At 41.1% G+C, this 13,130-nt stretch overlaps 1 protein-coding gene across 1 annotated transcript in view; it reads left to right on the top strand.

The window, feature by feature from the left end:
- EPC2 (enhancer of polycomb homolog 2) overlaps positions 1-13,130 on the top strand; it is a 103,876-nt gene that overhangs the window by 24,471 nt on the left and 66,275 nt on the right. The window contains exon 2 of the mRNA XM_030579777.1: positions 7,169-7,328. Within this exon, the coding sequence (XP_030435637.1) occupies positions 7,169-7,328 (160 nt within the window). The remainder of the gene's footprint in view (positions 1-7,168; positions 7,329-13,130) is intronic.

The raw sequence follows: 13,130 nt of genomic DNA, 5'->3' as shown, positions 1-13,130 counted from the left end.
TGAAAGTCTTTTTAATATAGCAAACAATTTCAGTTGTAGGAATTAACATTTAGCTTGTATAGATTTTTTTTTCATGAAGTTTTGAATCTTTAGAAGATTTTGATAGCCTGTTGCTTAGTCTGTGACCCTTGAAATAAAGAACAGGTGTTTCAGAAAATCATAGTATGTTTCAGTACTGGTTTTTTGGTTATAGTTGAGAATTCATGTTTGTTTATTTTCATTAAGACTAGAGTAATGCCTGAAATCCTTAATTACCTCTCCGTTTTTATAAACTCTCTTTGTATATTTTATGTCTTATTTGTAGTATTTCTTAAGACTGTGAAGAAAATGTGATTTTTTTAATTTCCATTATTAAATAAAATATAGAAATATTTCTAGAGCAGAAGGTTTCCTGAATTTAAATGTTATATGCCTTCCCTTTCAAACAGATCAAATTTCTCTATCCCTTCATCAATCAGTACACTTTTATTCCTTACTTTCTATACAAATTGGGTTACTTACCTTATTTTTAAAAAGTTTGTTTTTAAAATGTAAGTGATTTAATCCCTGGTATGGCACTTCTAAGATAGCTTGAGGCTTGTTGCCTATAAGGATTTCAGAGCACTTTTATTCAGCATCTATTTTGTAGTCCTTTTAATAGAAATTTATAGTTACTTTAGATAAAATGTCAAATTGAAAAAGCAACAGGAATTCCTTTGCATGATAAAGTTTGACCACAGATGTTCTTGCACATTTGTATTGCACAGATTGAGCAAGTCTTTGACACCATGGAGTATGTTTACTGAAAAAAGATGCAAGAGAATTTAACTAAATGTATTAGAACAAAATCTCAGAGGAAAAGTTGCCAAATCTAATTTAATCTAATAAACTATGAAATGTTAGGATAGGAAGTTAAGTGCAGGAGGGAAAAGCAAGTGCCTTGGGAATAACTAGAAATCCAGTTAAGGTCTGAATAGAAATTTACATGTCAGTCAAACAAGTGGTTTCTGGAAGCTGTGCTAGGCCATAAAATGGGATGTTGGTGCTATTACCACCTTGCAGTAAGATCCTTGTTACTTCACTGTGCAGGAGAGATAGTAATGGCTGCATTGGTGGTGTTAGTACATCAAGAAAGTTGTAATCTTGGATTACAGAGGAAGTGGACTCAATCAGAATAAGATCAGCGCATGGAATCCTTGAAAACTAGGGTTTCTCAAGGTGCCTGTTACTATAATTTAAACCCTGAATCTGATTGTGTGTGGTCATCCTATCATCCCAGGCCTACTTCAAAGCTGTGTGTGCAATAAGAAACTCCCAAGGTCACAGATTCTCCATAAAGAGCAATTTAATACCTTTGCTACTTCATCAAACATTTGGGACTAGGCGCTAGGTTACATAGGGTGCCAATCTGGGAGAAGAACTAGACAGTTTATCTTTACTATCCAATCTTCTACTTCTCAAACTTCAGTGAAATTTTTGATGTAGTTTGACAGTGATGGTCTCCTGTATTGATCTTCTCACTTGGTCCTGATTTGATATTGATGCATGTTGCAATCCATATAAATTAAAACAAAAAGTCCTCTCTAAGTATGTTTAGGGAAACAGGAGTTATAACAGCCGGGTAAGGAGAGAGATACATTCTTCAAGGTGTGCTGACAATTAAAATAGTGGTCTGGACAAAGAAGATTTTGAAGAAGTAAAATAAGGGTACGTAGTTTCAGTGGCCTATCTGAGGACAAGGAATGGCAGAAAAAAACTTGGTATTTTCTCACCTCAGTTGTAGATCAGTCTTCTGGTCCACTTGATGTGTTGTATTGATATCAGTTAGGGACTACTATAGGGTTGTTCGACAGGTGGCAAGAAATCTAGAAATGAACTGAATGATATAATTTTCTTAATTATATTGCTCTAAATAGCATTATTCGTCTTTATTTTTAAAAAGAGACTTACATGATGAAGTGTTAGACATTCACAAGATGTAATAATTTCAGAAAAACACACCAGATATTTAAATGTACACTCTTTGGTCTGAGTTGCAGCATTGCACTTAAGTCTTGGGAGCCTGATTAATCGATTCATTTTGACTTTATTTCTGTTGGAGATGCCTAGTGCTCCTCTACTAGAGTTTGTGAAGTATGTAGTTTTGCCATTGCAGTTTGTTTTAGTAGTGGATTCTTCCTTCCCATTGCTGAAATAACTTGAATTAAAAATAAAATATTTATTAAATAAATGTGCATGTTTTGAAATATCCATTGTTTCAACAAGTAAAGGCAGATGAATGAAAACTGATTTTTGCAGCATTAAAAAAAGAGAAACTTTTATTCCCTTTGGTTGTTTAGAGAGTTTACCAAATATAAACCAGTGCGGCATACTTTTCTTGCATCTGCCAACCTGTATCAAAATGAAATTTAAAAGAATAAAATGCTTCTTCGTAGATGCGTAATTGTCATTTTCACAGTGTCGCTTCTTGGTGAAATTATGAGCACAAGAGACGGACATTGGAGTTATTCGTGGGAGGGGAGACCACCCAAACCTCAGATGCTGGGAAGGGAAGAGAGTAATAGGGAATTTTTTCCATTTACCCCTTCTTCCAATAGCCAGGAGTGTGAGGGAATAGATAGAATAGAGAATCTGAACTCCTTACAACAAAGCAGTGGTGGAGGCAGAGAGATGAAAAATTTCCTTATGGCAGCAAGAGAGAATTTGGCTTCAAGTTTATCATAATCCTGTTAGCCTGATGTGAAAGATGAAGCCCCCAGGAAGGTTCCATGGCAGGACCGTAGTATGTCATCCTCTCCATTCCCAGCAGCTGGAAATCTGGTGTGTGGGAACTGTTCATCTGGTATTTTCTCTGGGTCTTGCTAGTGGGGTTCACCACGTACCTTTTATTGCTAGGAGGTTTAATCTCTGATTAGTAGGTTTCATACATTTTTCCAGCCTCGGTTGCATAAAAAATTGTTGAAGCAAAGTTACACTGCAAATATAATTGTATATTATATTTTCTAGCAGCTTTCTTTCTTTGTCTCATGGATTATAGTGTGAACGTTTTACAAAATCCATTGAAGGAGAAAAATCACAATTATCCTATTGCTAATCCACAGGTGTAGTTGGATTTACACCAAAATAACTAGAAAGATGTATGGATGCTAAAGAATTCTGATAACCTAATGAAGGGATAGTGTAATTCATACTTCCTGTGACTTGGGTTTGGTTATTCTGTCTCCAGTAGGGTAAGAATACAAAGTATAATGAATACTGTTGCATATTTGAGGAACCGGATTTCCACAAATATTCTGTATGTTCTTCTGTGGGGAAATATGTGCCTGTTACTTTTGCCTATTATAGTATTCTAAAAAAACCCCTAAAAACAGAAGCAGGTAACAAACGAACAACATAACGGCCATACTGGGTCAGACCAATGGTCCATCTAGCCCAGTAACCTGTCTTCCAACAGTGGCCAGTGCCAGGTGCCCCAGAGAGAATGAACAGAGCATGGCAATTATCGAATGATCCAACCACTGTCGTCTAGTCCTGACATCTAGTAGTCAGTGTCTTAGGGACAGCCAGCGCATGGGATTGCATCCCTGACCATCTTGGCTAATAGCCATTGATGGACCTTTACTCCATGCACTTACCGAATTCTTTTTAGAACGCACTTATAGTTTTGGCCTTCACAAACTCCCCTGGCAACAAATTCCACATGCTGATTGGGTGGTGTCTGAAGAAGTACTTCCAAAGGCACAAAATGAGCTCAAACTAGCTATGGGAATAAAGGGAACCAAGAAGACTTTTTATCAATACATTAGAAGCAAGAGGAAGACCAAGGACAGGGTAGGCCCACTGCTCAGTGAAGGAGAAACAGTAACAGGAAACTTGGAAATGGCAGAGATGCTTCTTTGTTTCGATCTTCACTGAGAAGTCTGAAGGAATGTCCAACATAGTGAATGCTTATGGGAAGGGGGTAGGTTTAGAAGATAAAATAAAAAAAAGAGCAAGTTAAAAATCACTTAGAAAAGTTAGATGCCTGCAAGTCACCAGAGCCTGATGAAATGCATCCAAGAATACTCAGAGTTAATAGTGGAGGTATCTGAGCCTCTAGCTATTATCTTTGGAAAGTCATGGGAGACGTGAGAGATTCCAGAAGACTGGAAGGGGGCAAATATAGTGCCCATCTATAAAAAGGGAAATAAAAACAACCTAGGAAACTACAGACCAGTTAGTTTAACTTTCTGTGCCAGGGAAGATAATGGAGCAAGTAATTAAAGAAGTCATCTGCAAACACTTGGAAGGTAGTAAGGTGATAGGGAATAGCCAGCATGGATTTGTAATGAACAAATCATGTCAAACCAATCTGATAGCTTTCTTTGATAGGATAACGAGCCTTATGGATAAGGGAGAAGCGGTGGATGTGGTATACCTAGACTTTAGTAAGGCATTTGATACGGTCTCGCATGATATCCTTATCGATAAACTAGGCAAATACAATTTAGATGGGGCTACTATAAGGTGGGTGCATAACTGGCTGGATAACTGTACTCAGAGAGTAGTTATTAATGGCTCCCACTCCTGCTGGAAAGGTATAACCAGTGGGGTTCCGCAGGGGTCTGTTTTGGGACCGGCTCTGTTCAATATCTTCATCAACGACTTAGATGATGGCATAGAAAGTACGTTTATTAAGTTTGCGGACGATACAAGCTGGGAGGGATTGCAACTGCTTTGGAGGACAGGGTCAAAATTCAAAATGATCTGAACAAATTGGAGAAATGGTCTGAGGTAAACCGGATGAAGTTCAATAAAGACAAATGCAAAGTGCTCCACTTAGGGCTTGGCTACACTGGAGAGTTGCAGCGCTGGGGGTGGGTTTACAGCACTGCAACTTACTCACCATCCACACTTGTAAGGCACATACAGCGCTGCATCTCCCTGGCTGCAGTGCTGGCTGTACTCCTGCTCTGCCTGGGGTATAAGGATTGCAGCGCTGGTGATGCAGCGCTGCTCCGCAAGTGTGGCCACCAAAAGCGCTGTAATTGGCCTCCGAGGTATTCGGAGGTATCCCAGAATGCCTGTTCAGCCACTCTGCTGTTTTGTTGTGAACTCCGGGCTCCTGGAGCTGCTTATCTAAAAAACAAACACAGCTTGTTTGCTCGAGCAGAGGCAGGCAGGGGGATTCCTTTGGAATGTTCACAGTTTGCTTGAGGAGAGAAGCAACACGGGGGGGAGGAGTCCGTTTTGGAGCATCTGCTTATCTGGTCTGAAGGCTATTTGCATTTAGTGAATAAGAGAGAGGTGGGGAAAGGGGTCCAAACCTTTAAAATGATTGAAGGTTGGTGCTGTGTATCTTCCAGTCCTTACAACTTGCAAGGCAGGGAGCTGACAGTGTCAGCTCCAAAAATCCACTCTCTCCGTCTCCCCCATGCTCCCTGTCACACTCCATCCCACCCCCGTCTTTTGAAAAGCATGTTGCAGCCACTTGAATGCTGGGATAGCTGCCCATAATGCACCACTCCCAACAGCGCTGCAAATGTGGCCACACTGCAGCGCTGGTAGCTGTCAGTGTGGCCACACTGCAGCGCTTTCCCTGCACAACTGTACAAACACAGCTGTAACTCCCAGCGCTGTACAGCTGTAAGTGTAGTCATACCCTTCGGAAGGAACAATCAGTTTCACACATACAGAATGGGAAGAGACTGTCTAGGAAGGAGTATGGCAGAAAGAGATCTAATGGTCATAGTGGACCACAAGCTAAATATGAGCCAACAGTGTGATACTGTTGCAAAAAAAGGAAATGTGATTCTGGTGTGTTGTAAACAAGACACGAGAAGTCATTCTTCCGCTCTACTCTGCTCTGGTTAGGCCTCAACTGGAGTATTGTGTCCAGTTCTGGGCACCGCATTTCAAGAAAGATGTGGAGAAATTGGAGAGGGTCCAGAGAAGAGCAACGAGAATGATTAAAGGTCTTGAGAACATGACCTATGAAGGAAGGCTGAAAGAATTGGGTTTGTTTAGTTTGGAAAAGAGAAGACTGAAAGGGGCCATGATAGCAGTTTTCAGGTATCTAAAAGGGTGTCATCAGGAAGAGGGAGAAAGCTTGTTCACCTTAGCCTCCAATGATAGAACAAGAAGCAATGGGCTTCAACTGCAGCAAGGGAGATTTAGGTTGGACATTAGGAAAAAGTTCCTAACTGTCAGGGTAGTTAAACACTGGAATAAATTGTCTAGGGAGGTTGTGGAATCTCCATCTCTGGAGATATTTAAGAGTAGGTTAGATAAATGTCTATTAGGGATGGTCTAGACAGTACTTGTTCCTGCCATGAGGGCAGGGGACTGGACTCGATGACCTCTTGAGGTCCCTTCCAGTCCAAGAGTCTATGAATCTTTTGTTTGTTTTAAATCTGCTGCCTATTAATTTCATTAGGTGACCCCTGGTTCTTGTGTTATATGAAAGGATAAATAACACTTCCTTATTCACTTTCTCCACACCATTCATGATTTTATAGACCTCTGTCATATCTCCCCCTTAGTCTCTTTCCAAGCTTAATGGTTCTAGTCTTTTTAATCTTTCCTTATATGGAAGCTGTTCCATACCCTTAATCATTTTTTGTTGCCCTCTCTCCATTCTGAAAACTGGCTGGTGCATCAATCTTAAATAAAAACATGGTGGTATTTTGCATTTGGCAGTGGATTAAGTTCATTCATGATCTTGATTTGAACCATGGGCTTCCCATACTATAAAGAATTAATGTGCATACATTACTAATTTTGAGCCATGATACTTTCTATGCTTCTCTTTTAGATTATTTTGTGTAACTTGGAACACCTAATGTCTGTTTTTTGTATTTAAAAAAAGGTTTGTGGGTATGCTTAGAAGATTTTTTTTTCCTTCCATCTAGAGCCCCCATATCATTAATGGAGGCTTGAGATTTTTTTCCTTATGTGGAACCTGTCAATAGCTGAATTTGCCTATGACTTAGTGTTAAATGTAGAGGACTCTTTCTCCCCCATTACTGTACCCTGCTGGCCCGGAAGTGCAATAAAAAAAAACAAACCCAACAAAAATTTTATTAGGATCTTCTCCATGACACTTTAGAACACTATTTGCTAGGAAAATGGACTAACTTTATCCATTTTTTTTATATTTTAAAAAATAAATACTGTCGTATAAATAAATTCTAAACTTTTCCTCTTTCAGGAACACCATTTACAACGAGCTATTTCGGCACAGCAAGTCTTTAGAGAAAAGAAAGAGAGCATGGTTATCCCAGTTCCTGAGGCAGAGAGCAATGTCAACTATTACAATCGCCTGTACAAAGGAGAGTTTAAACAGCCAAAGCAGTTCATTCACATTCAACGTAAGTTCATGGATATGTTGTTTTGTCTTCCTTTAAGTTAACTTGGGAAAGTTCTTAATGATTGCAGAGGCAAAATTATAGAAGTATTCATAGGATAGGCGGATAGACCCCCCCAAAAAACCTAGTAATAGTTAAAGTAGCTAAGTCCTTGTTTCTTCTTTGAAGTAGCCAGGAGGATTTGGGGATTGAGGGAGAGAGGAAAGTATTATTTGTAGGGCTGGCTTTTGGATTCCCATATTGACGTTTTGTATGTGTTTAAGATAGACGGTAACCAGAGGCCAAATCCCACTAGTTATCTGTTGTGTTGATCGCACCATCATAGAATCCATTTGATTTCCTAACTCTGAGATAGAATAACTGAAGGAGCCATACTAAAAGTTGTCTGTGATGATTGTTTTTTGTCATCAGTTTTTGATGCTGTGGTTCCTGAGTGACCCTTATCTCTACTCGCAGATCACCTTAACAAGAAGATAGATTAAATAGGAGAATATCTGTAGTGGAAATCACAGTATTTGGTCACCTGATTGTAGCATGAAAAGTTTTTGAAACTTTATGCTGAGTTTGTGTTGGAGGTAAAGAATGGGCTCTTCACTGTAGTGTATGTGAAGTTCTAACTTGCAGAAATATTCTGGGCTATAGGTAATTTTGGTGAATATGTGTAGGTTTTGCAAAAATGTAGAATCACGTATTTATTACTGCAAAGAATTTCAATTTGTCATACCTGAGACTGCCCTGATTTCGATGGGATTGACTGCCTGTGTGGTAATAGATGCATTTTAGGGGGAAACAAATGTAAGGTCACTGTTTGCTTTGTTTTTGAATAGTCATGTTCTCTGAGGTATTTAGGTTGGCAGCTCGTAAACTGGACTCATCCCACTTGTATTATTGTAAACTCTTTGGGCATAGACCATTTTTAGGTTCCGTGTTTGTACAACACTTAGTAAGTGGGGTGCTAGTCTGTGACTGGGGCTCCTTGTCACTATCACACTACCAATAAATCAAAATAATAATAAAATCTTGTGGTAAGACACTGGGTCTACTTATTGGTGGAAATTATCAATGCCTTTCTGGGAGGCAAGAAACCAAGCACTTTTCAAATGGTTGATTAAGTCCATACTCAAGAAATCCTTTCTCGCCACTGGCTTCCTTGCTGGTTATCACCCTGACCCTCTTTTTATTTAAAAAAAAAAAAAAATTGGAAGGATTTATTGGCAAAGTTACGTTGAAGTATCTTGGATAATACAGGAGTCCTCTGATCTCTTTGACTCCATTTGTTAGGCTTGTTTATGATACATGCTATGTTGATTTTGTTGATCTGCATCCTGTGCCAGATATAGATGCTCTGTTGATTCTTTGTGTTTATTCTTTGAAGATGTTTCAGCCTCCATGAATCTGTTGTTTACAAGGTGTCATTGAGCTGTCTATGGATATAGATGGAGACAGACTTATCTGAATGTCTGAGTGGTGTATTTTCTTGTCTTTCCTAGTATTTTTCCAAAATTGGGAGTGGTATGAAGGTGAGTTGGCTGAAGCTCCCTTTTGGATAAGACAGAGATGATGTTAGTAGTGTGAGGAAGCAACCAAAGGAAATAGTATCAATAAAATTATTTTGGTTTAAATTAAATTAAATTAAATCAAATCACATGCCTAACCAAAATAGTTACATTGGTAGAAAAACTGTTCATAGACTATCCTTATTGCAAGGGGCTGCTACTCAGATCCATATGGTTTACACTGTCAGCAAGCAGTTCACAAAAGAGAGTCAAAGTTAATTTTTCTGATTTGTTAAATGTATCAACATTAACCAATTAATATTTTTATTTTAAGTAGAAATCCATTCATATTGCAATTGCTCTTCTGATAGGGAATTATGGTTTAATAAATCTTGGGCTGTGACTTAGTTTGGATAGGATGAACAGACTAAGGTCATGTCTAGGCTATGGGCACTGTAGCTACTTCTCTGTAATCCTGTAGCATAGACGCAGAATACAGCATTAAAGTGTGTGGGTTTTTTGTTGCTATGGGAACTCTAACTCCCTGAGCAACAGCAGCTTATTGACAGAAGCATTCTTCTGTTGACTTATCTGCATCTATACTGGAGGTTAGCTCGACATAGCTATGTGGTTCAGAGATGCGGATTTTTCACTCCCCTGAGCGCTGTAGTTATGTCTGTTGACTCAAGTTTTAAGTGTATACCAGGCCTAAATGTAAAAGAGAATCAGTGGTAAAAAACTACATTAATGCAGAGTTAAGGTTGTTTGGTGGTATGTTGTCTCCTTGCAGAATGCTGAGTTGAGCAAAACTCAAACTTTTTTAAAAGCTAGGCAATGCACCAACATACCCTCTTAATACACACAGTTTTATTCTGCCAATGCCCTAGCTGCTGAAATGTGCCATCTCCTTTTACAAAGTATTTTGTCTCACCCGCAGGATTCCACATAACACTATTAAAGAACAAACAGGAGGAGGAGGGGGGAAAAAAGATTGCCCATGCCACTTTTCCTTTGGAGTTTTCAATAGCCAGTGGGAATTATATGCATACACTACAGGTGTAGTCAGTGTGTTAGGGTTACCAGCACTAAATGTGAGAGGTAGTAATTGGACCTGCTTGCTAAAGGTGTGTTTGTGAGATGAGGACGTGTGGATCTAGGTTTCCTTTTGTATGTCAGCAAAAGGAACAGCTGCATGTGTACCTTCGGGATCCAGCATGCATCATTTCAGTGCAGAGTTATGCACATTTATATAATTAGGGCACAGAGGTTTTATAATAAAGAGTTTTGTCCATAGTGAGCTGGGGTATGAGAGCAGCCTGAGCATTTATTAGCTGCATGCACTCCAAGTAAAACAAATGTGGTCAGTATCAGGTGTTGCTGAACTAAATGGTGCCAACAGTAGTTAGCTCTGCTTGGTAGAGGTGTGTTTGTGAGATCTGTGGATTACTTTGAGGAGTGCGAAAAAGCTATGGTTGTGATATGAGGAGTTCTATGTTTTGCACCCTCTCATGTATGAGGAAAGGAAATAGGTGTCTTTTAGGATGTAGTATTCATAATAGCTATACAGCATTGTGGAGATTGCCAATGGTGGGGCTTTTGTTACAAAGAATATTGTCAGTAGTGAGGTGAAATATGAAATCATTCTAATGCTTTAATGATGGTTAAGTGAACACATAGGTTGAGATATCTACCTTTTGAGCTAAGTGTTATTCCCAAATGCATAGAGAAATATAGCCTACATGAACCTACTGTAAGGTAGGTGCACAACTGGCTGGAAAAGAGTAGTCAGAGTAGTTATCAATAGTTCACAATTGAGCAGGAAAAGCATATCAAGTTGGGATCATGCATGGATCTGTCCTGGGTCTATATCAGTGACTTGGATAATGGTATAGAGTGTACACTTATAAAGTTTGTGGACAAATCCAATGTGGGAGGGATTACAGGCACATTGGAGGGTAGGATTAGAATTCAAAATGATCTTGACAAACTGGAGAAAAGGTCTAAATAAAATAGGATGAAGTTCAGTAAGGACAAAGGCGAAGTACTATACTTGGAAGGAATAATCAGTTGCACAAATACATGTTGGGAAATGACTTCCTAGGAAGAAAACTGCAGAAAAGGATCTGGGGTTATAGTGAATCACAAACTAAATGAATCAACAGACTAATACTGTTGCAAAAAAGCTGAACATCATCCTGGATATATTAACAAGAGTATTGTAAACAATGCACAACAAGTAATTTTTCCACTCTACTTTGCACTGATAAATCCTCAACTGGAGTGTTGTGCCCAATTCTGAGCACCACGCTTTGAGAAAGATGTGGACAAATTGGATTAGAGAAGAGCAACAAAAATGATTAAAGGTCTAGAAAACATGACCTGCAAGGAAAGACTGAAAAAACTGGGTTTGTTTAGTATGGAGAAGACAAGACTGAGGGGGCATAAGTGTTCAAATACATAAAAGGTTGTTATAAAGAGGAGGGTGATAAATTGTTCTCCTTAACCACTGAGGTCAAGACAAAAAGTAATGGGCTTAAGTTGCAGCAAGGGAGAGTTGGGAAGTCTTTCCTAATGTCTAACCTAACTGTAAGGGCAGTTAAGCACTGGAACAAATTACCTAGGGAGGTTGTGAAATCTTTGTCATTGGAGGTTTTTAAGAACAATTTAGACAAATGCCTGTCAGTGAAGGTCTAGATAATACTTAGCTCAGCTTTGGTGCTGGAGACTGTACTAGATGACTAAGTGAGTTTCCTTCCAATCCTATATGTCTCTGATTCTATGAACAACCTTGAATAAATCTCAACAGATTGACACCATTTTGACCGACATCACACAGACTGATCTCTCCTTGGGCAGGGTGGGAAGGAGGTGGCACCTAGAAAGTGTTTTAAAAATGGCAGGTGATGGTGGGGTTCATCTCTCAAGAACCCGTAGCACCAATGATTGTTTCACTAAGCCTACCCTGCACCCTTCAAAGGCATACCAGATTTCAAAGAAATCTGACTAAGCATGTTGATGTTCGATGATTTAGAAGGATACTAAGATGTAAACTTAATTGTAGTGGCACTCTTACATCGCTATTATGTCTTTGTTTAGATCAGGGGTCGGCAACCTGCGGCATGCGTGCCAAACACGGCACGGAACCCGATTTTGAGCGGCACGCAGCTGCCTGCCGCGGTCCCAGTGCCACTTAGCCCCCCCGCAGACCGCTCTCCCCTGCGGAGGCAGGAGGCAGAAGTTTGGTTCTGTGGCAGCCAAGCTTCCCCCTCCCCGGCTGCTTCCCCCAGCGTGGTGCTTTTCTGACCCACCCCCTCTTCTTCCCTGCTCCAATCAGCTGCTGGCCCTAGCAAGTGGGAGGGGGAAGAGCGGCAGCGTGCACACAGCTCCGTACAGGACGCAGAGAGAGGTAGGGACGAAGCCTGGGGAAAGGGGGTAGAACAGGGCATATCCCTTCCAGCCCTGAGCCACTCAGGGCAGGGGGCTGGGAGCACCCTCACGAGCCGAGCACCCCAGCCCCATGCCCTGACCCCCCCCCACACACAGTTAGCCTTCTGCCCTATACCCCCCACCCCAACACACTCCCAGCCCACTGCCCTGACGCCCCCCCACACTCAGCCTTCTGCCCTGAGCCCCCCACCCCAACACACTCAGCCTTCTGCCCTGCACCTCCCACACACCCCAACCCTCTGCCTTGAGCCCCCCCCACGCCCAGCCTTCTGCCCTGCATCCCCACAGCCCTATCCCTCTGCCCTGACCCCCCCACCCAGCCCTCTGCCCTGACCCTTGACCCCCCACACACACCCAGCCTTCTGCCCTGCATCCCCACAGCCGCATCCCTCTGCCCTGAACCCCCCCCACCCAGCCCTCTGCCCTGACCCTTGACTCCCCCCACACACCCAGCCTTCTGCCGTACACCCCCCACACACCCAGCCTTCTGCCCTGATCCCTGAACTGCTCCCACGCCAGCCCTCTGCCCTGACCCCTGAAACCTCCTCCCCTCCCCCCCCGGGTCTGGGGTCCCACCGCAGGCCCTGCTCAGCCTACTGCCGGCCTAGGTGAACAGAACCCCAGGCTGGCAGCGAGCTGAGCAGGCCGGTGGCGTAAGATCAGCATTTTAATTTAATTTTAAATGACGCCGCTTAAACATTTTTGAAAACTTTGTTTACTTTACGTACAATAGTTTAGTTATATAATATAGACTTATAGAAAGAGACCTGCTAAAAATGTTAATGTGTATTACAGGCACGCCAAACCTTAAATCAGAGTGAATAAAGGACAACTTGGCTCGGCACTTCTGAAAGGTTGCCAA

Source organism: Gopherus evgoodei, chromosome 11 (genome assembly GCF_007399415.2).
Source record: "Gopherus evgoodei ecotype Sinaloan lineage chromosome 11, rGopEvg1_v1.p, whole genome shotgun sequence".
NCBI classification, from domain to species: Eukaryota; Metazoa; Chordata; order Testudines; family Testudinidae; genus Gopherus; species Gopherus evgoodei.
Note: the sequence above shows the minus strand (reverse complement) of the source record. Positions and strands in the feature narration are given on the sequence as shown.